The sequence below is a fragment of the Benincasa hispida genome, unplaced genomic scaffold (assembly GCF_009727055.1).
Source record: "Benincasa hispida cultivar B227 unplaced genomic scaffold, ASM972705v1 Contig587, whole genome shotgun sequence".
In the NCBI taxonomy this organism is placed as follows: domain Eukaryota; kingdom Viridiplantae; phylum Streptophyta; class Magnoliopsida; order Cucurbitales; family Cucurbitaceae; genus Benincasa; species Benincasa hispida.
In genome coordinates this window covers 22,845-48,309 of record NW_024064949.1, presented here as the reverse complement: position 1 = coordinate 48,309, position 25,465 = coordinate 22,845, and the positions used below count along the sequence as shown (strand labels likewise).

At 41.6% G+C, this 25,465-nt stretch overlaps 1 protein-coding gene across 16 annotated transcripts; it reads left to right on the top strand.

Moving 5' to 3' along the window:
• Positions 1-191: 191 nt before the first annotated feature.
• Positions 192-24,940, top strand: LOC120069772 (protein FAR1-RELATED SEQUENCE 4). 16 transcript variants are annotated; one of them, XR_005479688.1, is made up of 6 exons: positions 193-2,790; positions 2,916-2,962; positions 3,069-3,122; positions 17,247-17,393; positions 17,476-18,280; positions 23,464-23,599. XR_005479688.1 is itself a non-coding variant. In XM_039021583.1 (5 exons), the coding sequence occupies exons 2-5, from the start codon at positions 809-811 to the stop codon at positions 24,555-24,557; spliced, it is 2,409 nt and encodes an 802-aa protein (XP_038877511.1). In that variant the 5' UTR covers positions 192-481; positions 721-808; the 3' UTR covers positions 24,558-24,940. The 16 variants fall into 16 exon arrangements, 8 of the variants coding, with proteins under 8 accessions (XP_038877511.1, XP_038877508.1, XP_038877510.1 ...); XM_039021583.1 differs by lacking the exons at positions 17,247-17,393; positions 17,476-18,280 and adding an exon at positions 24,445-24,940 and having other exon boundaries at positions 192-481; positions 721-2,962; positions 23,464-23,551; XM_039021580.1 differs by lacking the exons at positions 17,247-17,393; positions 17,476-18,280 and adding an exon at positions 24,445-24,940 and having other exon boundaries at positions 192-481; positions 692-2,962; positions 23,464-23,551.
• The last annotated feature ends 525 nt before the right edge of the window (positions 24,941-25,465 follow it).

Here is a 25,465-nt window from a genome sequence, read left to right as displayed (position 1 = left end):
TCCAACATCTAAAATAAAATAAATATAAATGCTTAAGACCAACATGTATCAATGGCATAATTACTATGTTTTTAGGGTAATTTTTCAAATTAAAAGTCTACAATTTTTATCTAAATAAAAAAAAGAATATATATATATATATACACACAGCATGTTAAAGACTTCCATAAATTGTGTTAACTAACAATCATAAGTTGTAGAAACTGCAAAAAGACGAAGAGAAAAAGAAAAGGAAGAAAGATGAAAAGATAATAAAAATTTAAAAAAAAAAGACGTGCAAAATAGAGAAGAATGAATAGGGAAGAATGAAGGAAGCAAGGGGAAGAGGTGGTCCTTCGCCGCTTCGATTTGTGATTCTAGGTTTGATTTCTTTCCCTCCTTCATCTCTTCGTCCAAATCCGAATCCCCATCTCTCAGTTCCCTTCTTCTACTTCCTACAACTCTCCTTCTCTTCTCCACGGACCCATGGACACCGGAGCAGGTATTTCTCTCGATCCATTTGCATTCTTTGCATGTTTGCATCGCCTTTCTTTTTCCTTCTTCCGTGATTTGTATGCCCTCCTGGTTGATTCCCATGTGTAGAACGATTTCCAATTTAGTATCTTTTTATTCTGATTGTCTTTGTTTCTCTCATAGTCATCATCGAACTCACTCTTGTAAGTGCTGTAGTCAATGACATTTTTCTCTGAAGGTATGTCTCGTTTCCCCTCCCGCCATTAGGTGTCTTATCAATGGGAGGAGTGACGGTGATACCGAAATTCGTATCTTCTCCATTTATGGGAGGAGACCCTGACCCTGCACTAAATATATGGGACGTTGTATGAGAAATATTACCTCATCTCTGAGTGCCTTCAGAGGTGAAATTCGTGGTGGATTTCAAGTGGATTTGAATTTTCCTTCCTCAACAATGGATTCCAATGCGATCGTGGCCAATTCTTTGGTAGAGCCATGCCTTGGCATGGAATTTGAATCTCACGAAGATGCATATTCATTCTATAGAGACTACGCCAAGACTATGGGGTTTGGAACTTCCAAATTAAGCAGCCGTCGTTCTAGGGCATCCAAGGAATTTATTGATGCAAAGTTTTCATGCATGAGATATGGCAATAAGCAGCAGTCTGATGATGCTATCAACCCTCGACCTTCGCCAAAAATTGGTTGTAAAGCGAGCATGCACGTGAAGAGGAAACAGAATGGGAAGTGGTATGTTTATAGTTTTGTAAAAGATCATAATCACGAGCTTTTACCATCTCAAGTTCATCTTTTTAGAAGCCACCGAAATACTGATCCACTCAAGAACGATGTCAGAATACGGCGACGGAAGAATTTAGCTGCCATGTCAAAACTGTTCAGTGCTTATCAGAATGTTGATTGTTTAGAAAGCTTTGTGAGAAACCAACACGATAAGGGTCGCACTTTGGCTCTAGAATCAGGGGATGCACAACTTCTGCTTGAACTTTTTATGCATATGCAAGAAGAGAATCCAAAATTCTTTTATGCAGTTGATATGAATGAAGAGCACCAGTTGCGCAATGTGTTTTGGGTTGACGGCAAAGGTATGGAAGACTATGCACACTTTGGAGATGTGGTTTCATTTGACACCACGTATTTCACAAACAAGTATAAGCTTCCATTAGTCCTTTTTATAGGGGTGAACCATCATATTCAACATACTTTACTTGGTTGTGCACTGATTGCCGATGAGACAGTTTATACATTTCTGTGGTTAATGCAAACATGGTATATAGCAATGGGAGAACGAGCTCCAAAGGTGATACTCACGGACCAAAATACCTCTATTAAAGCAGTCATTGGGGCAGTTCTTCCTGGAACACGTCACTACTTTTGTCTGTGGTATATTTTGGAAAAGATTCCAAAAGAGCTCGAGTTTTTAAGCATGTGGCATGAGAATTTTATGGAGAAGTTCAAGAAGTGTGTTTTTAAGTCGTGGACTAAGGAAGAGTTTGAGAACAGGTGGCAGAAGTTGCTCGATAAATTTAATCTTAGAGAAGTTGAGTGGATGCAACATTTGTATGATGATCGTGGTTATTGGGTGCCTGCTTTTGCAAGAGATCTTTCTTTTGCTGGCTTATGCACATCTTCGCGCATGGAGAGTTTGAACTCTTCTTTCGACAAATATGTTCAGATTGAAACATCCTTGACGGAGTTTATAGAGCGATATAGAGACATTCTTGAGGAGCGATATGAGGAAGAAGCAAAGGCGAACTTTGATGCTTGGCACGAAACACCTGAGTTGAAGTCTCCATCCCCATTTGAGAAACAAATGTCACTAGTATATACTTACGAAATCTTTAAAAAATTTCAAATGGAGGTTTTGGGAGCTGCTGCATGCCATCTTAAGAAAGAAAGTGAAGATGAAACTATTACGATGTACAGTGTCAAAGACTTTGAAGATGGTCAGAATTATGTTGTTGAATGCAATCACTCAAATTCAGATATATATTGCTCCTGCCGTTCATTTGAATATAAAGGTTTTCTCTGTAGACATGCCATTATTGTCCTCCAAATGTCTGGCGTTTTCAGTATACCATCCAAATATATATTACAGCGTTGGACCAACACTGCTATGAGCAGGAATCCAATCAATGAAAAGTTGGATGAGGTGCAATGTAAGGTCCGTCGTTTTAATGATCTTTGTCGAAGAGCTATAATATTGGGAGAAGAAGGGTCTTTGTCTCAGGAGAGTTATGACATTGCACTTTCTGCGATTAATGAAGCTTTGAAACAATGTGCAACTGTGAGGAGTAGTTCTGCAGAAAGCGATGTGAGGTCTGACACCTCAGCAATTCTTGTTTTTGGTATTGAGGACAACCAATGCAGCAACAGCAACCTAGCTGTTGATAATGCGCCTGATCTTAAGGTGATTAATGCTAATAAAATTCCTAACTTGGCAGGGTCGAGCAATGAACCTGCAGTCAATGAAAACAGCAAAAATGGGAAGGTGATCATTGTATTTTTTATATGTTGATACAAATTGTCTTAGTTTTGATCCCTTTCTTACTTTATACTGGGGATTTATTTCAATTGGCTTTTCATATACATGCCAGGTATCTCAACCATTTGCTTCAAATGCTGGATCCCAGGATGATTTCAATCAAATGGTAAGCTGCAATGCTTTTAGAAGTTATTTTCGAACGCAGGTTTTGATTGTCATCAAGATTTTCTAAAAATAAAAATCATCTTAAATATTAGGTTTAAATCCTATTTTGGTCATTGAACTTTGAATCTTGTTCTATTTTGGTTCTTAAACTTTAAAAAACAGCCGTTATAGTCCTTGAACTTTTAAAAAGTATTTATTTTGGTCCCTACCATTAAGATTTTGTTAATTCTTTGATGAAATTGCATCTAGCATGGGTTGAGCAAAATGAAGGTGAAGTAAAATGCCAACAACCAACGTGCCAAAATACTGAACAACCAAAATCTTGAATACAAAATGACTTTTGAGTTCTCCTATAGAAAATTGCTTTACCACTTTATTCAAATTTGAAACCTAGATTTTTTTAGTGTGATTAACTTATTTGGCATCTTAGTCATCTAAAAATACAAGTCATCTCATTATTTTACTTGAGAGTTAATAGAATTTTATTAGCAAGGATGAAAGTAAGCACTTTTTAAAGGTTTAGAGACTAGAATAGACATTTTTAAAAGTTTAGAGAACAAAATAGAACAAGCTTCAAAGTTTAGGGACCAAAATAGGATTTAAACCTAAATATTATGTCTTGGTAGGCTTGGATTATAATATTATTGAACTGAAAGATTTTGATGCTCAGGCACGAAGTATGTTTAGAAAGAACACAGTCTGTAAGAGCAATCATGGATATTATTATGCTCGTTTACATGGATTGGAAATTTGGTTTTCTTGATGGAAGTTTTATATATTTATTTATTTATTTTTGTCAAGGGAGAAGATTAGCATGACTATGTTCAAGAATGATGTTAGGAACCAAGGTAGTCTGGGCTGTCTTTGTCCCACATTGGTTAGAATGGGATGACCAATGTGAAATCCGGATCTCAATTTCCCTACTTGAGCAGGTAATTAAGAAAATTAACTAAGTATAAGTTAAATCCTATGTTGAATAGAAGGAAAATTCTAAGTATTGAATGAATTTGTTGAGTAGCTTTGAGTTGAGCCATAACTAGTAAAAATTTGGCTAAATATGAAGTAAAAAAGAAACCATGCGTTTGGTGTTAGGAAGCATTAACGCATAAGGCTCTAATGAGGCTAAGTTGGTAGAGGTTATAAGAGATTAAGTATTAAAGCCAAGGACAACCATGCGTTGAGCTTGTGAGGTATGGACGCATGTTGGCCGAAGAGTTGGCATGAGGCACTGCCCAGGCGATGGCATGACAAAGGTTGCTCATGCGTTGGGATGATAAGAGACTGCGTGAGCGAGAGCGAGAGGGCTAGATAATGAGCGCAAGACGCTGGGCATTGAGATTGGGCATGCGTGCTGACTAGTATGCGCGAGCATGGGTGCTGGGTGTCACAATCGCTCTTTCAGAAAGCATTCTCTTAGCGATTGTGCGACACTTGTTCTCGCTCACGAAAAGTCAGCCAACTCGAATACGGACTGCCGGTGGCACACCGAGTGCCTCTCGCAACCTCCACCCCCGTTTTAGGGAAAACGGTTTTAGAAAACGGGTTTGGAGAAAAGGTTTTCGTAAAGTTTTGTGAGTGTGAATAAAGAAAGAAAGATTGTAGTAGACTAGAAAGCAATAAGCAACAACAACAACTTTAATAGAGTACTACTCCGGGTATGAGGAAGTGATGGTTAGTCTTATCCCCATATAGTGCATTCTGAACAAAAAGCCAACTGGCGCCCTTGCATATGCAAAAGGGCGAGTGGTCACTTACAATGAAAATGTAAAGAAAGCAAGCTAACTAAGCTAATACAATACAAGATATGAAAGTATGCTAGAAGGGGTCGGATCGGGCATGTGGCCATGGGCAACAGGTTCTGGACAAGCATGACCGTGACATTCTCCCCCACTTAATTGGTTGACGTCCCCGTCAATCGACCTTGTTCAAAATCTGCGATGGCTTGAGCTGCATTCTTCAAATCTTCGGCCCGCTCCCAACTGATCTCTTCGTCTGGGAATCCTTCCATTTCACTAAGAACTCTGTCAGTTCTCATCTGGTCTTTCCAATACGGCGCGTACGTTTATCCAGGATTTGTGCAACTTCTTTCTCAGCAGAACTCTTCATCGTGACTGGTGGGCGCCTTAGCATGTTTCTTTGTTCATCCTCGGGATCGGGGATGATTAGGGCTTCAAGATACTCACAATGGATGACAGATGAATCTTCATCCATGAGGGTAACTGAACCTTATATGAGGTTCTCCCGACCTTCTCAATTATCTCCACTGGACCTTCATATTTCCTTACTAGCCGTTGGTCTCTCTGGCCTCAAAAACGAAACTGTTCCGGTCGTAGCTTGATCAGGATCTTGTCCCCGGCTTGAAACTCGAGGGCCTCCGCTTCTTATCAGCCACTTTTTCATCTTCTTGATGCTCTTTCTAGGTAGGCGCGAGCTATCTCAGAGGTTTTGCTCCACTCTTTAGTGAAGTTATGTTCTGAGGACTTTTCCCTGCATAAGGGTGGTCCACCAAGTGTGGCATGAGTGGCTGTCTGCCGCACACCACTTCGAAGGGCGTTTTTTTCCGGTCGCGGAACTCTGTTGGCTATTGAAGCTGAACTGAGCCACATCTAACAACTGGACCAGTTCTTCGCTTATGCTGTCAGATAAAGTGACGCAGATATTCCTCGAGCATACTGTTGAAGCGTTCCGTCTGGTCGTCGGTTTGGGGATGATAGCTAGAGGAGATATTCAGTGTTGACCCCAATATTTTGAACAATTCTGTCCAGAATGTCCTAGTGAATCTTCCGTCCCGATCGTTAACAATGCTCGCAGGGACGCGCCCATAATTTTCACGATGTGTTTGAAGAACAGTTGGGCAGTCATCACGGCTGTGCACATTTTCGGTGTCGGGATGAAAGTGGCATATTTTGAGAACCGGTCGATGATAACAAGGATCGATTCGAAACTCTCCATCTTGGACAAATGGGTGATGAAGTCGAGAGACACGCTCTTCCCATGGTCTAGAGGGCACAGGTAGGGGTTCCAGTAGACTCGCTAATTTCGCCCTTTCGACTTTGTCTTGTTGGCAGACAAGGCAAGTCTTGGTAAATTGCATGACATCATCTCGAAGGCTTGGCCAATAGTAGCCTTGTTTCAGAAGGGCATAAGATCCTCTACCAACCATTATGTCCTGCCCACGGTGTGTCGTGACACTCCTTCATCAGCGACCTTCGTAACTTCCCGGATCTGGGGATGTAGAGGGATTGCCCTTGGTGTATAGTAGATCGTCTTCCACCCAAAACTGGCGTGTCTTCCCCTCTTTGGCCAAATGTTGATGGCCTGCACCGCTGTGTCGTTTGTCAAGTGAGTTTTGACAGTTTCTCGTACTGTTGCACTCAACGTACTTGCTTGTTAGGCGGCGAACATGCACAGGGCCGCATGTTCGCTCTTTCGGCTAAGAGCATCGCCGCTTGGTTACTTTTCCCCGGTCTATGTTTGAATTGGAAGTCGAACTCCGCTAGACACTCCTGCCACCGTGCCTGTTTCGACGACAACTTCGGTTGGTTGAAGAAGTGACAAATGGAGTTGTTGTCGGTCTTGACCACGAACTTGGACCCCAAGAGATACTGTCTCCAGGTCCTCAAGCAGTGAACTACTGCTAACATCTCTTTCTCGGAGGCGGGATACTCCGTTCGGCATCATTTAGTTTTCTACTCTCATACGCGATGGGGTGTCTGTTTTTGGAGGAGGACACCGCCCAACGAGAAGTCAGAAGCATAGTCTCTACTTCAAATGGCATGGTCACGTCGGCAATTCCGAGGATCGGCCCCTCAATCATCACTTTCTTCAAGCCCTCAAAAGGCGGCTTGACATTCAGGAGTCCAGCTCCATTGGCTATCTTTTCTTCAACAGTTCGGTTAATGGCCCTGTTCTTCTCGAGAAATCCTTCTACGAACCGCCATATAGTAGTTGGCTTAGTCCGAGGAAGGATCTAGTTCGGTCACGGATGATGGTACCCTCCAGTCTCTGATCGCGGCCACCTTGCCCTCTTCCATACCAATCCTGACCACACTCAATCACGTGGCCGAGGGAAATTTATGCGCTCTTGGGCAAAGGAGCACTTCTCTCTCTTTACATACAACTGATTTTTCCTCAGCTTTTCGAAGACTAGTTGGAGGTGATGTCGATGGTCCTCCAGCGAGGCACTATAGATCACAATGTCATCGAGATACACTACGACGAATTTGTCGAGGTATTCGTGAAACACTTGGTTCATTAAGGTACAGAAAGTTGCTGGAGCATTTGGTGAGGCCAAAGGGCATCACGAGGAATTCGAAGGCTCCATATTCTTGTGACACAGGTCGTCTTAGGTTCGTCTCCTTCAGCAATTCGGACCTGATAAAATCCCGATCGTAGGTCCAACTTCGAGAAATACTTAGCGCCGTGAAGCCGATCAAATAAGTCAGTAATGATAGGAAGGGGATATTTGTTGCGGACTGTGAGCTTATTATAGGCCCGATAGTCGATGCACAACCGGAGGCTTCCATCCTTCTTCTTTTCTGGAACAGTACTGTGGCTCCGTAAGGGGCCTTCACTGGTCTGAATAAATCATGCATCTAACAATTCGTCTAACTGTTTTCGGGAGTTTGGCCAATTTTGGTGGGACCATCCGATATGCATTCTTGGCAGGCGGCTTTGCCCCTGGTAACAAACTCAATCTCATGGTCAATCCCCCTTCGTGGGGGTAAGGACTTGGGCAAGCTTTTAGGCATGACATCCCGATACTCTTCCAAGACAAATAGAACGTCTTGGGGGATCTCCTCTTCAGTGGATTCAACTGATTCTATCGGGATGGCCATGAACGTGGTTCGTCGTGGGCCAGGCCTCTCTTCAATTGGAGGGCTGAGATCATTCTCACCCCATTTGGTTGCTTGGTACTGGCTTGAACTACGGTGGGTGTAGATCGGTAACGACTAGACATTTGGCGAGGGGCATTGGTATGACTTTATGTTCAAGTAGGAACTCCATCCCCAATACCACGTCGAAATCATCCATCTTGACAATCACGAAGTCAACGAGGCCCTTCCAGTCTCCTAACTTCACCGGAGTTCTCTTCGCTATCCCCGTAATCGGTAGGGCTGCAGAATTCACAACTTTCATCTTCCCTGCATCTCTTTCCCAAGTCAAGTTTAGGTGGCGGGCTTCCGTTTCAGCCAATGAAGTTATGGGTGGCCCCGGAGTCAACCATATGTGTTCTTGGCCGATCTTTGGTTGACCCAAGCGTCCACATACATGAGTCCTTTCTCTAGTGCTCTGTGCCCTTTCCCAATTTTCTTCTGGAGCGCAGATAAGAATTTCAATGCCCCCATCTTGGGATTCTCAATTTCTGCAGCTGGCTCGATTACCGTCTCTTCCAGTTCAGCCTTGTCTTCGAAGGTAGAGGCTAATTGTGTCTTTGAAAGCATTAACGCGGTTCGATTTGGACATTCGCCCGCCCTGTGTGGCCCTCTACATATGAAACAAGATAGGGGGCGATTGTAATTGTTATGCTGTTGCGGCGGCCCCCGCCAGTTGTTTCCTGATCTCGGTTGAGATATTTTACGGTCTCCCCCTGTGTTCTTGTCTCCTCCCCAGGTCTGGAGGACTGGAACGGCTGTTTCTGTTTCCCCCATTTGAGGAAGTTGATTGGCTTCCTTCAGATCTTGCGAGTCAGTGCTAAGGTCGTATAGCGTTCAGTTGCCACAATAGGCAGAGGGGAGATCCTGTACTCTCTGTTCATATAGTTTTGATTTCGCCCACAGTTTCAGCCCTTCAACAAAGCAAAAGACCTTGTCTTTTTCAGACATATCTCGTATGTCAACATGAGTCCTGCAAACTGTTTTACGTAGTCCCTGATGTTACCTGTTTGCTTCAGCTCTCGGAGTTTTCGTCGAGCCAAGATTCGACATTTTCAGGGAAGAACTGCGACGAAGTTCTTGTTTCAATCTATTCCCAAGTATCAATAGTGCATCGTCCTTCCTGTATGTCTGTAAATCGTGATCTCCACCACAGTTGCATCTTCAGCCAGATGGCATCGTTTTGCTAGTGTGACTTTCGGACTCTTCGGTCACTGGGTTCGTCGCCTTGAAGTATTGCTCAAGGTCGGAGATAAAATTTTCCAGGGCTTTCGCTTCTCGCACCCACAGAAGGGTTTCGGTTCTGGGATTTTTATTCTGCTTACTGCCATTTGCTCCCCAGATGGGCTTGGTTCTCTACCGCTCGGATGGTAAGATTCACCCTAGCACTCACATCCGCTATCTCGACTCTGACGACGTCAAGGGCCGACCGAAAGTCTTCAGAACAATCGGTTACCATCTGAAGTTATTGCTTTTTGGGAGCCGTCTAGCTCTTCGACGTGCTCCTCTATGTGGGCAACAAACGCCCAATGAGCTATCGCCACGTTCAAAGCTGCCGGACCGTACTGTTTTGGTCTCGAGTGTCTCTACCCTCATCATCAATTCTCTGACGGGTAATTCGTCTAGGCGGCCACTACCGCATCATTCCATCGGCTTTCTCAGCAACTTCTTGTAGCCGAGTCTCTAGGAAACGGACATTATTCGGACCTCTTTAGGTAGGCATTTGGCTCTTTCCATCTCTTATCGCTCTTAATAAATTTACTCTTCACTGTAAAATCCACACATGGGACTTGTTCAGGTTCTTCGTCGCTGACATGATCACTGATCTTCCCTCTGTGAGCCGACTTGGCTCTGATACCAACTGTCACATCGGCTTTTTCGGAAGCTTCTCTTAGCGATTTGTGCGACACTTGTTCTCCGCTCACGAACAAGTCAGTCAATCGAATACGGACTGCCGGTGGCACACCGAGTGCCTCTCGTAACCTCCACCCCCGTTTTAGGGGAAAACGGTTTAGAAAAACGGGTTTGGAGAAAAGTTTTTCGTAAGAAGTTTGTGAGTGTGAATAAAGAAAAGAAAGATTGTAGTAGACTAGAAAGCATAAGCAACAACAACTTTATAGAGTAACTACTCCGGGTATGAGGAAGTGATGGTTAGTCTTATCCCCATATAGTTGATTCTGAACAAAAAGCCAACTGGCGCCCTTTCATATGCAAAAGGGCGAGTGGTCACTTACAATGAAAATGTAAAGAAAGCAAGCTAACTAAGCTAATACAATACAAGATATGAAAGTATGCTAGAAGGGGGTTGGATCGGGCATGCGGCCATGGGCAACAGGCCCTGGACAAGCATGACCGTGACACTGGGTGTTGGAGCATGCACGCGGACGATTGCATAGTTGCTTGCGAGGCTGCATGATAGTGCTAAACGATGGGTGTGGGCGCTAGACAATAGACGCAAGCGCTAGGCGATAAGCGACAGCGAGAGCGCTAGGTGATGATCGACAGCGAGATCAGCTAGACGATAAGCGACAGTGAGAGCGCTAGGTGATGATCGACAGCGAGATCAGCTAGACGATAAGCTAATGCGATGGACGCAAAGCTAGACTATTGAGGCTGGGCGTGCGTTGAGGCAGCTAGACGATGAGTTATTCGATGAGCGCAAGAGTTACGCGATGAGCTAGACGATGCGTCAAGTCACGATGGGCGCATAGTGTAGTGTCTATGTGTTGATTGGGCTTGCGGTACACAAGGCTTGCGAGGTTAGATGCGTTGGTCTTGTGCAAGAGGCTATGGGCGTTGGCAAGTAACAAGGGCATGCTAGCGTTAGTCATAAGGTATGCGTTAGCAAGAGGCTAGGTGATGGTAAGATAAACCATGAGGCGTTGAATTGAGTAGCTTGACCCAAAGGTTGGTATGCGATGGTGATGTGCTATGCGCTAAGGACATCTAAGGGCATGTGGGCGCACATGACAAAGCTAGTAGCATGCGTTGGAAGATTGTGATGGTTATAGTCCTAGTTGAACGCATGTGCCAAGGGTAAGCCATGCGAGGAGAAAAAGGGTATGCGGCCAAGCAAGGACTTGCGATGCCTTGAGGTTAGTGTAGCACAAGTGATGCGTTGATAAGAGAGCTATGGGCTGGTAATGGCTAACCGAGAAGAGGTTAAGCCTAAGTAAGTAGGAGGTGGACAAATAGAGTTTCATGCAAAGGAGGTATGCATGAGGAAGACAACTCAAAAGTAGGAGGTGGATGCACCAAAAAGCATGCAAAATAGGAGTTATGTGTTGGACCATGTGTGGAAAGGACAACTAAAAAAGCTAAGTAGGAAGTGGCATGGAAGTAGGTTGTGGCAAAGCATGGTGAAGACACTCTAAAAGTTTCTAAGTAGGAGGTGTCATGCGTTGGAGGCCTTAAGAGATGAGGATCGGTTCCTAAAGCCTATAAATACCACCACAAAGTTTCTCTCCAGTTCATAACACAAATTCTCTTCCAAAGACATTAGAAAGAGTGTTTGAGAGCAGATTCAAAAGAAGTTTTGCGTTGATCATGGAGGGCATGTGTTGATAGCAAGACCATGAGTTGATCAAGTAGTTCATAACACAAATTCTCTTCAAAATATATATTTATAATATATAAAATAATTTATTTATATATATGTTTATAATGTATAGCTTTGATGGAACATCAATATTAAATATTCAAATTCTAACCCTAAGTCCAAAGAAGCCAAGCCTAAACTTAAAAAACTTAAATAAAATCAAAAATTTAATTAAAAAATCCCTCGCGGAAGTGGAATGGGGCCCCGGGGATGCCCCCCCGCCTCGGCCGGATGTCCTCACGGGATGGGTCAGGGATTGAGAGGTCTAGTTCCTAAGCTTGTAGAGAAGAACCTCTATGGGTGATGGTTCAGAGAGCCGGCAGGCCTAGATTCTGAGCCCATAACGGGGATCTATAATGCAATAGGAATGCAAAGGAGATATGCGTTTATGATTAGTATCAGTTTAACTATCTACCGTGTGTAGGTAGAGTTGAGAACATACTCATTCAACCCTGAGTTTGAATGTTAACCTCGTAGTTGTATATGCTTGTATTATTATGAGCTGAAAGAGACTCTAGAAGTTGTTTACCACTCACTGAGCTTCTTGAAGCTCATTCTTTTCTTCATGTTTTCCCATTACGCAAAAGATGAGATTCCAGGGCGCGTACTGCTAGTTTCAAGGTTGCCACGCCACAGCCACCTTCCGGTTTTGGAGTTGCATGTAAACTTTGTAGTTGAAGGTCTGAGGAGTTTATAAACGTTATCATTGTTTGCTAATAAAGGATTTACTTCAAACATAGCGTTATATATCTTGACTTAAATTTATGAGTGTATAAAAGGTTATGATGGGCAGGTATCACAAAAGGGTGTATCTGCTGTCCTCACGCCTCCTCTCGGGGTTCATAGAGGCGGTGTGGAAGGTGTGACACAATGTGGTATTTAGTCTTGCCTCTCCACCCAATAGCCGGCTTAGGAGTGTGGTTCTCCAAGTGCTTAAGTAACCTAACTAATGGTATAGACCCATGTTGACGTTCCAGAGGAACTGGTAGATTCTGACTGGGTGTGGCCAAGTAAGTACTGTTGGAGTAGCTCATTAAGACATCTGCTATCCGAGGATGGATTGTTGTTAGGAACCAAGGTAGTATGGGTTCCCTTTGTCCCATATTGGTTGGAATGAGATGACCAATGTGATACTTAAGTGGCTTGGTTCTCGAGAAATTTGGGCCGATGACCTAATATTTCGGCCCATAATGCCAAATGACCCAGTCTTTTAAAAAACTGTCAATCGACCTTCTGCTAACGTCATGACGATATGAGATTACAAGAATTGCCCCTGATAATTGTCTCACTCTCGCTACATGGTTCTCGCTCTCGCTGTCTGTCTATCTTCCATCATGATGTGATTGTTTGACACTGTACGATTGTTTTGACAATTTTCACAAATTCATCTGTCTATAACTTAAAATCGTTAACACACAACAAACATGTAATGGTGAATTCTTTTCAGAGTTTTTGAACAGAGTTTTTGGGAACCAAACGGAGTTTTCAGAACAGGCTTTTCAGAACGAAACAAACTTTTCTTGAACGTGGTTTCATTGGTGTTTGTAGGAACGTGGTTTCAAAAAATGTATGTAAATAGCATAACGAAAGGGGTGTGGGAGAGAGCGACAACGAAAGGGGTGTGGCAAAGAGCGACAACGACCTAGGTGGAGAGAGAGAGCGAGAGGAGGGAGCGAGAGAGAGCGACAGTGAGAGGGGGAGGGAGCGACAACGAGAGCGAGAGAGAGCAACAGCGAGAGGCAACAACAAGAGTCACGAGAGCGAGAGCAATTGAGAGCGACAACCAGAGAGATCTATGTGTATTAGACGTATTTTTTTTTAAGCCCATCGCATCACTCCGTCGCACCAGTCCATTGCGATCAAAATGACGCAATCAAAAGGATAGAATGAAGTACGAAGTTGAAGAAGAGTTGATAGTCATATAAAGTAGTAAATATGTAGAAAGTAAAATAGATTTTGAAAGAAAACAAAAGCATATACTTCGTTCCTGATGAATGTATGCCGCTTATCATCACAGGGACTGAGTGTTTCTTCTCTAGTTTGGCTTACCCAAGTCAATGGAGGTTTTCTCATGCTGGAAATCCCCTCCATGATACAACTTTACTCTCTGTCCATTCACTTTAAATACGTTGGTCCCATCTTCCTTGGTCTATTCCACCGCTCCATGCTGGATTACTTCCTTGATTCTGAAAGGCCCGGACCAACGCGACTTCAGTTTTCCAGGAAAGAGACGCAGCCTGGAGTTGAACAACCATACCCTTTGACCTGCCTTGAGGTTTTTCTCACGAAGACGCTTATCATGCCATCGCTTGGTGCGTTCTTTGTAAATTTTGGAATTCTCATACGCTTGAAGTGAATTGACAACATATTCTCATACCTGGCGTCGCACCAAGTGTATTCCAAGCGTATGAGAATTCCAAAATTTACAAAGAACGCACCAAACGATGACATGATAAGCGTCTTTGTGAGAAAAACCTCAAGGCAGGTCAAAGGGTATTGCTGTTCAACTCTAGGCTGCGTCTCTTTTTTGGAAAACTGAAGTCGCGTTGGTCCGGGCCTTTCATAATCAAAGAAGTATTCTCGCATGGAGCGGTGGAATTGACCAACGCATTTAAAGTGAATGGACAGAGAGTAAAGTTGTATCATGGAAGAGATTTCCAGCGTGAGAAAATCTCCATTGACTTGGGTAAGCCAGAATAGAGAAGAAACACTTAGTCCTTGCGATGATAAACGACATACATTCATCAGGGACGAAGTATATCTTTTTGTTTTCTTTCATAATTCATTTTACTTTATGCATATTTACTACTTTATATGACTATCAACTCTTTTTCAACATCGTACTTCATTCTATCCTTTTGATTGCGTCATTTTGATCGCAATGGACTGGTGCGACGAAGTGATGCGATGTGCTTAAAAAAGAAAAAAGCATGCGATCAGTTGAGCAGTTGGAAAAACCCAATTCTTTGCGATTACAATATCAGCCCATCGCAAGTAAGGAAATCGTACGTCTCCTCTAGAGACTAAAAAGACATCAAAAACTGTCACCTCATTTAATGTGGTGTCAGGTGATGATTAGGGTTTGCACAAATCCTCATCCCTTCTCCTTTCTCGTCTATTTAACCCCTCCTCTTCCATTATTCAAATGTTTCACCTTCATTGTTCTCAAAACTTTCGAGCCTTCTAACCTCCAACGAATTATCATATCCCTTTCTGACCATCATTCCCTTCAGATTCCGACAATCTCCTTTCCAAATGGCAAGCAACAAGGGTACCCCTACCTCAACCTATTCATCCAACCCAGGTTCCACATTCGAAGTTGTCTCATCGACGGCTTCGTTGCAGCCCATTGCCTTCCCAACCGCCCTACCACCCACATACGCGCCACCAGCTACGGTGGCTTTCGCCCATTCATTCGCTCCTACCATAATCGTCTCAACCCCTACCCTTTCGCAATCCTCCTCATCACACGACCAAAACCCTCAAGACCTCTCCACTGCTAGCAAGGTTAGACGAAGAGATGAACGTGAGGTTTATGGCGATATCCTTCAAACACTCAAACCACTCGAGCAACTTGATGAGGAAGTCATCAACCAACCGCACTCAAGCGATCGCAAACCTAAGAAAAGCAACCATTATGGTGTTGCAGCCTCATCTGCTGAGGCATTGGCCAAGGAGTTTCAGAAAAAAGCAAAGAAAGTATGTGAAGGTCTGGGAAATCTTCGGAAGGATGCGTTGCCACTCATCGTCGCAATTGAATTTCATCATGAGCTACGCGATAAGGAGTTAGAATGTCCGCCACCCCAACCTGAACAATCCTTGGACAGTATAGAGCGGGCCGCGATTACACATCTAGATGTGTATAAGAGACAGGTGGATAGATTGCTCCCTTAAAGGTTGAATTTCATCATGAGCTACGCGATAAGGAGTTAGAATGTCCGCCACCCCAACCTGAACAATCCTTGGACAGTATAGAGCGGGCCGCGATAGAATTTGAGCGAGAAATGCAAGAAGAAAGTGACAGGGAAAGGCGAGCTAGCCAAAAGAAAGGAAAGCGCACTAAGCGTCAGCCTTAAAGAACGTAAGCAAAAGAGACTAAGAAAAAAGGCGCTGGAAATAGTAAATGAATCTGTTCATACACAGTTCCGGTTACCTATAAAATTTATCTTTTACGAACTGAATAAGGATATTAGGGTCTGCATCCAGAACAAGATATACGTTAGGAGAGCGGAGTTCACAGTATATAATTGGTAAAGTACAAGGATTGTAAACTTATGTCACACTCAACCCATGAACTTAGTTCGGTCAACTCCTGGAAAAAGGACTTGGACAATGGTCAAAATGCATTTTCTCGAACCTCGTTGTCTGTATTCTTATCGACAAACCAGTTCATCATTTCTGTGAATATAGCACTTGGAACCTCATGCTCTAGGGAGTACTGGATCGTCGCTTTAAATCCTGCCATAGGTACCCTAGGGAGAGGGTACTTAGTATCCGGACAGTTCAAAGGAAGTTGAACTTCAATTTCTTTTTGTTTTGTTATTTTCTTCGTTGGTTTGTCGGAGATGTGTATTTATCAACAACCTTTCTCTTACATGTTGTTTTTCGACTTTCGACCATAACCTACAGAAATATAACAAAATGGTGAACATGTCAAATAATAAATATGAAGAAAGAGATTTTCGAATCACATAATGATCACACTTGTGAATCGTGATGTATGGTGTCAAAGTGTTTCTCAGAAGGTGGAACCTCATACTCTTCAGGCTGTACAGATGAATCGAGATGTACAGTGTCAGGCTGTACAGATGAGGTAGGTGACTTAGGTGCAGGTGGGGTAGGTGACCTAGGTAGAGGCGAGATGGGTGACATAGTGTCATTGTGACCTATTTGTGGAGTGGGGGACCTCGGCGCCTCAAACACCGTGGAACCCTTCATAGACTGTAATAGAGACAAAATGGTTGACAATTGTGCTTTGATGTCTATCGTGTCCGTCTTCAGCTTCGATACACGAGCATCTGTCTCTTATACACATCTAGATGTGTATAAGAGACAGCCTTCATAGACTGTAATAGAGACAAAATGGTTGACAATTGTGCTTTGATGTCTATCGTGTCCGTCTTCAGCTTCGATATGACCATCTAAGCTCGATATTGAGCTATCAATACTCCGCAAGTACGAATATACCAAGAGGATCAACATTGGTTCCTGCTCTGCGGCCCGAAACCTCAGACTCAAAACGATCCTCCTCGGGGACAGAACGCTCCTCTTTAGGCTCAGGACGTACTAGCAAAAGAGTTGAAGACAGAATATTACAAAACCCTAATATATTACAAAGAGGTTGCAATGATGGGTAAGAACAAGCAAAAGAGTGTTGTCGATCGTACTCTTTTTGAAGATGTTGAAGACATAGACTATTACAATAGTCTTGATTGGGGTACAATTATTTGGCTGAGGACACTCGACGCCCTCTAAGACTACACTAAATGATAAGGTTGGTTTATATAAGGAGAAAGTGAGAGGAAATAAAAATTATGTTGTGAAGTACTCGCTCCGTAGATTTCCCCAAGCATTCCAGGTAGATGTTACTTAACTTAAATTTATCTTGGTTTAACATTAACATAGTTATAAATACGAGTTGTTTCATATTTAGGTGTGAACGTACGAGATTCTATCGTTGATAGCAGAGAACGTTGCCATTCGAAAGAGCAAGGTAGCTGTGCCTCGTATACTATGATGGTCATGCTCCCCCTCGGTGTCATTCAAAGTACTCGAGAGAGACGTTTTTGTGTCTCAAAATGTAAGCGTAATCTTGCCATAATATGTTTATTCGATTGTTAAATGTACATTAACCATCTTACTGGGTTGGATCCTTAATGCAGACAAAAGTCAAAGAGGGTCTTGTCATGTTCGATGCTAAAGAGTTTCGGGACACCCTAATTGATAGATGGGCTATAAGACAAGTACACTTCGGCATCGAGAGTTCAAGGAGCTCTAGTAGTTCATAGAGTGGCAGTAGTTTAGACGATAGTTTTGAAGTCGGGAAAGGTGATGAGCAGGAAAATTTAGAAGGTGGAGTGAGGGACGACGAATCTGATGCAGACATGAACATCCACCAGTCTACTTACACCCCCATTGAGGATATGTTTCGTGATGTGCTGTTGGATGACGTACATCCTAAGCCGGAGGAGGAGTGTTCTGTCCTCGAGGAGGATCATTCTGAGCTTGAGGTTTTTGGCCGCAGGGAGGGAACCATTGTTGATCCTCTTGTATATTCGTATCTACGGAGTATTGACAGCTCAATATCGAGCTTAGATGATTGTGGATCGAAGTTGGAGATGGACACGAGAGACATCAAAGCACAATTGTCAATCATTGTCTTTATTAGTCTATGAAGGGTTCCAAAGTTTTGAGGCAGCGAGGTCCCCCACTACATAGGCAGGCCACGATGTCATCATGTCACCCATACCGCCTCTACCTAGGTCACCTACCCCACCTGCACCTAGGTCACCTATCCCGCCTCTACCTAGGTCGTCTACTTCATCTCTACCTAGGTCGCCTACCCCACTTCTACCTACCTCACCTGTACAGCTTGACACTGTACATCTCGATTCATCTGTAAAGTCTGAGGAGTATGAGGTTCCACCTTCTGAAAAACACTTTGACACCATACATCTCGATTCACAGGTATGATCATTATGTGGTTAAAAAATCTCTTTCTTCATATTTGTTATTTGACATGTTCACCATTTTGTTATATTTCTATAGGTTATGGTCGAGAGTTGAAAAACAACACGTAAGAGAACGACTGTTGATAAATACACACCTCTAGTCGAACTAAAAAAGAAAATAACAAAACATAAGGAAATTGAGATTCAACTTACGACACGGTTTATCAACAGTATAGCGAGACATTTCCAGAGATGCCAACTTGAGTAAAGTTGTGTAAGTGATAGCAAGACATTACAAACTTGGGGATTACATTGAGTATTCATGAATAGATTAACTAGAAAAAGATATACATTTGAAATTGACAAGACTATGTACATTGAGGATTACAAGTGGCACATAGAAAATCACACTCGACCGATATTTGAATCTTTGGATTTAATTCAATAGGTCACCCAGATGTGAGCAGTTCACTGCAGTTTTGTCGATTATGCCCATAGTTCCCACAGCTAACACATTTTATTTGTCTGCGGTGTTCTTCTCTTGATGGTATTCTTCGTACTCTTCGTCGCTTGACTTATACCACTCTTCTAGGAGGTGCAATATGCTTTTCCACATATCCCGAAGGTCTCTTCCATTCAGATATGTGACCGAGTGGATTTACGGGTTCTGCATAAGCAACCATGAGGGAGTCAACGCTATAAAATAGATTGCACAGACCTCGGAGGGGGATGTTTCGTTCTCGCGCAGCCACAATTGCAAGCGAACATGAGATACCAAGTGAGTCAAATTTCTTGCATGTGCATTCCTTCGTATGGAGGTTCACAATACCGTCCAATCGATTGTCCCACACATGGATCCTATAACGATCAATCGGCTCAACTCGATATCGTTTGTCCTTGTCACACTCACTTGCTAATCGGTTTTTACAGTAGTCTGAGTGTGACGTCGTTCGAGATGTCCAATAATTTCTCCATTCATAAAACCATGACTGGATGAGGCCTCGAACATGTTCCAATAAGCACATTATGGGCAGCTGTTGATATTCTTTGGTCAATGAATTGAAATACTCTGCACTATTGAACGTCATGTTATCATATCTTTGTTCTGTTTGGTAAACACGCGCTTACCTTTCAAGACCAATATCCTCCAAATATTTTGATACAACACCATTTCGAAAAGTACGTAGTTGGTCTCAGTGTGATTGGAATTCTGACATGTGAAATGCCCTGGCTGCATTCTTGAACATCCCAACAATTGTACTGCCCTTAAAGTTGGAAAGAATATTTTTTTCTATGTGATATGTGCACAATTCATGAAGTGCTGTAGGAAAGACTGCACCCATTAAATCAGTTATAGTTTGTTTGATGGTATCTGCTACTCGGATAACCGTAGTAATTCTAGAGCTAATACGTGCAACAAACCCCGACTTCTGGAAGGGATCCATTTATTAGATAAAAGGTCGACGCGGGTTCTGTCCGTTGCTCTGATGAATGGCTGTCTCTTATACACATCTAGATGTGTATAAGAGACAGGCTAATAGATACCGCTCCATCGGACACAAACACCGAGTTAGGGGGTTTTCCAATGGCACACTTCAAATTCGACATAAACCACTTCCAAGCTCGATCAGTTTCATTGTCCACTATGACATATGTTAGTAAATATACTTGGTTGTTAACGACCATGAAAATGCCGACCAACATGGTCCCTTTATATTTTCCTTTCAAATGCGATCCATCAATAATTATCACAGACCAACAACTTGCAAACCTCTAATACAAGGCCCTAATGCTATAAATATGTACTTGAAATGCATATCATTTTCAAGTTCAATTTCAAACTTTGTACCTGGATTCTCCATTTTTAACGTTTCACCATATGCATGTAAAACAGCGTACGCCTCTTCTGAAGTACCTTTAGCGAGAGCATAAGCGGTTTTCTTTGCACGCTACGCCTTATTGTAACTTATGTTTACGCCGTACTTTTTCCTCACATCTTCAACGATGTGACGAGGTTTATAAACACGTCCTATTCCTGTAAACTTGTATTTGATTAGTTCACCAACTACTGCAGCCGTTGCTTATCTATGGTCATGATTTAAAATTCCAATAGAACATGTGTGTGACCACATATACTTTGTGATCTTAAATCTGTCACACCCTGGGATTTTCACTGCACGAAGGCTCCACTTACACTTATCCTCGATACATTTGACAGTAAACAAAAGTTTAGTTGACTTCCTTACATTATATTCAAAATTATTGTTTATGGACAAAATAGACAATCTCATTTTTAAGTCACTCTTACTCAAAAAATAGTTGACCAACTTCAACATCTATCTCAGATGAAGAGGTACCAGGTATGATCAATTCCCCTCTACGACATGAAGACATAGAATTCAATCCTATTGATCTCTTATTAACAGCCACTGCAGGTCTACGCACATCTGAAGGACCACAGTCTCTAGAATTCAATCTTGCTGATCTCTCATTATCAACCATGAAAGGATCACGCTCTTCCGAAGGACCACATTCCATAAAATTCAATCTTGTTGATCTCTCATTATCAACCACGAAAGGATCACGCTCCTCAAAAGGACCACAATCCATAAAATTCAATTCTATTGATCTCTCATTACTAACCACGAAAGGATCACACTCTTCTGAAGGACCACAATCCATTGAAGTAAGTCCTCCTAATCTCTCATTACCAAGCACTGGTCCGTTACATTGAATTTCTCTTTGGAAGTCCTATGCATGAATGCTGTCATTGTTTATTGATAATGTTGATGGTCGAGTATTCATAGACAATGGAATATCACCCTCTTCTTGATTAAGCTCACATGATATCTCGTATTGTTTATCTACCCCTGTACCATCATTACTCATATTCACATTTCCATCAGGGTTCGATTTTAGCGTTACATATAGCTGATCTCTACAAAGATCTTCCCGAAAAAGAAGGAAGCGAACATCACTGTCATTCTGTATGTACTGTGGAGGGGCTTCATAGTCAAGCTTATATTTAACTCTCGTAACAACATCAAACTCTGAGCAACTTACATTTGCAACCCTATAAATATGAGATTTAAGTTCTTCATACTTCAATGTAATAGGCACAATAATTCCTGTTAGCTCACCTCCAACATACAAATTTTGATTCTCATCCCAATCACTTCCGTATCGAATTAGTAGACACTTTTCCGTCATCCTAAAAAGCAAGAGAACATTTTTGATTAAGCAGATGAATATCGTCTAATACACATAAATCTCTCTCACTCTCAATTGCTCTCGCTGTCGCCTCTCGCTGTCGCTCTCTCTCGCTGTCGCTCTCTCTCGCTGTCGCTCTCTCTCGCTGTTGCTCCCTCTCTCTCTCCACCTAGGTCGTTGTCGCTCTCTCTCTCCATCTAGGTCGTTGTTGCTCTCTCTCTCCACCTAGGTCGCTGTCGTTGTTTCCCACACCCCTTTCGTTGTCATTCTGTCCCACGCCCCTTTCATTATGCTATTTACATATCTTTTTTGAGACCACGTTCCTACAAACACCAATGAAACCACATTCAAGAAAAGTCCATTCTATTATGAAAAACCTGTTCTGAAAACTCCGTTTGGTTTCGAAAAACTCTGTTCAAATGAAGTTTAGAATTTAAAGAATTCACCATTATATGTTTACTGTGTGTTAACGATTTTAAGTTGTAGACAGATGAATTCGTGAAAATTGTCAAATCAATCGTACAGTGACAAACAATCATATCATGATGGAAGATAGATAAACAGCGAGGGCGAGAACCATGTAGCGAGCGAGATAATTATTAAGGACAATTCTTGTAATCTCATACCTTCATGACGTCAGCAGAAGGTCAATTGACGGTTTTTTAAAAAATCGGGTCATTTGGCAATATGGGCCGAAATATTAGGTCATCGGTCCAAAATTTTCTTGGTTCTCCCACCCCAATAGCTGGCTTTTAGGGTGGTTCTTAAAGGTACTTTAGTACCTAACAGATGACTCGCACAACTTGAGAAAAAAAAGCATTGAAAGTGCCAATTTTGACTTTATTAGCTTAGACGTGTTAGAAAAATGATTAGGTTTAGGCTGTAGACCTGTGCGGAGGAAAATCTGCAAAATCTTGATATTACCTTACTTTTAATATGGAAAGTATTTGATTGACAATCAGGCTGCATGGGTTGCTTTTGTTCTATTTCTCCATTCATATATCCATTTTCCCATATGCTTCTGTTATATTGAAGAGTTGGTTTTCTCCTTTGGTTCAAGGTTGTACTATTTTTGTGGCATTGATGTAGTACTCTCGATAATCAGTACTAATACAAAAAAAAAAAAAAAAAAAAAAGTATTACCAAAAATCAGTACTCTATCGGTACAAATAAAATTTCCACTTGATTTCAATGAAGTTTAGCGTGACTTTGTGTTTCCTAGAAGAGAAAACGAGCTGAAGTTTATCATACCAACCGTATTTAATAGCTTATTAAACCATGTAGATATGGTAGACTGAAAGTGACTCATCTTGGAGATTTTTGTGCAGCCTCCTTTTTGGGAGAAGGGTAGGCTGTTGTGCTACATGGGCCTCTTCGCTATTCTGAAATATTTGGTTTGAGAGGTAAAAAGGTTGATTCAGGACAATGGATAAATCTGGGGAGAAATATGGTCTGGCACTTCTTTCAGTAACCTTTGGGTTCCTTTTGCACTTTGTTTACTGATTCTCTCCTCTTTCTTTGATACTCATCAGCTAGTCCTTTTTTTTTTTTTTTTGGCAAAATTCTCTCTTTCGGTTGCACTTTTTGGTTGGTGTAGCCTTGTCTCTCCTTTTTATTCTTTAATCTATCTTATATTAGAAAAGTTTGATATTGACTGACATGAAAGGAAACAAACTTGAGACAAGGGAAGGAAATGCTAGACGGGCGTAACTGGCTTTTTAACAAATAGTTCTTATTGTTATGTGAGGAAACGCTAGACGGACATAACTGGCTCGAGAAAACAAGGGAGGAAAAAAATTCATCAAAAGATTAGATTTTAGATGTATAATTAACTTGCATCTGGCATGATTTCGCATGATAACGATGGTCCAACAACTAATATATTTATGCATTTGACCGACTCTGTTTTATTATTATGATTTGACATCGAAGACATATGGTATTGACTTGCATTTATGTGAGATTTCTTCATTTCCATTTTTGTGGCAGGAATTGAGTGATATGCGGCCAATCCAATTGCATGGAATATCACCAACGCAATTGCATAACATGGTACCAACACTGCTTCAGTTTCATAGTACGTCTTCTTCACATTTGCATGAGAATCGTCTTCCTCGTTGACGTGTGAAGGGAGACCTTTGTAAACATTTTCACCTTATAAACTCCCTGAGAATGTCCGCTAAACTATTTAACCGTCTAGGCTCTAGAGTATGTATGACCAGTTTTTGTCATCTATTTCGGCCAATTTCAACTTATGTAGCCTGTTCCTGAAAGTGAGCATTATTTGAGCAATTGCATTATTCTCTTCCTCATTATAATGATTCCCACTAAGACTAAGGTTGTGTTGCCTTCTTTCTGAGAAAATTGTTGCAGGATACTCAAAAGGTTGGTGGCTGTCTAGGGCTCGTTTAGTGCTACAGCTTTGCAGTGCAGTAATAATAGAAATGAAATCGAATGTTTTATTTTTTTGGAACTTGATGTAACCGGATCTATAATTTCTCACTTAAGTATTCTGTTCTTAAATGATGTACTTAATTAATAAGCTGCTATGTGTTTCCTCTTGTCCCAATAATTATTGTAGGAATTCGAACTTATGTTTACTAGTTATCTTATCTATCCGATGGGAGATCTGTCCAACATGTTCTTTCAAGATGATATATTTTCGAGGTTCCACCATTTTTGGGTTGGATTCAAATTTTCTTTAGACCTTATGCACATTGAGTTTCATGAGCTATGATACCATATTATAAACTCAAGCTATGATATCATATTATATAAATATGTAAGTTTCATGAACTATGGTACCATATTATATAAGGCAGGTAAATTCCTTCCCTTAGAACCGTACTTGAGAGTTTCCTACCTCATACGGCTCAACAGTCAATTCTTTTGCTGTCCCATATTTTAAAAAATTTACCATATCTAATCTAATTGAATGAAATTTTTCACTATCTATGCATGTATTTTCAGCCTGGACTCTCGAATCTTTTGCTTCTCGGATAGTGGCGAACAATGCAGCTTGCGTTGCGGGAGATGCACGCTTCTCGCCCGAAAGAACCGCTCAGCAGGAACCGCCATTCTAACCCTTCTCGGGGGATTCCATCCGCAAACGCAAAGTTTATGGCTGACTGATATGGCTCATCATCATTTAGCTATTGCTCCTGAGATTTACGGATTCGCAGGGGGCCTCAGGCCCTACTTAGTTGATCGAATTCATCATAAGAAAGTTTTTCTGTTGTGAACAAAGATATCTTTTTTTGTATCATTTCAAAAAAAGTTGCTACACTAGGTGGCTGAAGAAGAAACAATGATGGTATCTGGGGAAGTCTAAGTAAGTAAATGGTGGATATGCAAGCATGATAACTTATATGCTGTTCTATATCTCCATGAATGACGGAACTTTTGCTCGCATTGTATCATTTGGTCTACGTACCGGAACGGATAATATTCGTATGTGGTTACAAAATCGTGGTTGTCCTTGGTGGTTGAGAAAGGGGGTTTAGGAGAATTTGGAACGAGCAGCCACTGAAGTAAGGCTAAAGCAAAAAGAAGGAAAGGGATTTTGGGGGGATTAAGAAAAAAACACATAAGCTAATAAACTATATTAAATCAATAAAAACTAGCCTTTCAGTTAAAAATTTGTAGATGGTTTATTTTTCTGTTAGTCAATACAAGGTCAAACCCACTTTGGGATCATTTTTTATACTCATCAAATCTAAATGAGACAACTTTTATTTTTAAAATTTTCGGTTGATGTCGCTTTTCGGAAAGAATCGGAGGGCTAATAGCCCCTTTTATTCTAAGAAAATAATAATAAAAATAATAATTATGGAATATTTTTTTCAATTGCGAGTATGGGAAAATGAAAAAAATATTCTCTATTATTTGGATAATTTGTTATCCAACCGGTTCATGATACGCCATTTTATTTTTTGCATTGGTCACGTGTCAATTAAGCATGCATTTTGTGGTAGAATTATACAAAATTCAC

Bases quoted from the DNA above. Each gene is read 5' to 3' on its own strand.
- LOC120069772 (XM_039021583.1), top strand. From the start codon at position 809: ATGGGACGTTGTATGAGAAATATTACCTCATCTCTGAGTGCCTTCAGA. The intron at 2,963-3,068 runs GTGATCATTGTA...TATACATGCCAG, and splicing joins AAAACAGCAAAAATGGGAAG to GTATCTCAACCATTTGCTTC. The intron at 3,123-23,463 runs GTAAGCTGCAAT...TTTTTGTGGCAG, and splicing joins AGGATGATTTCAATCAAATG to GAATTGAGTGATATGCGGCC.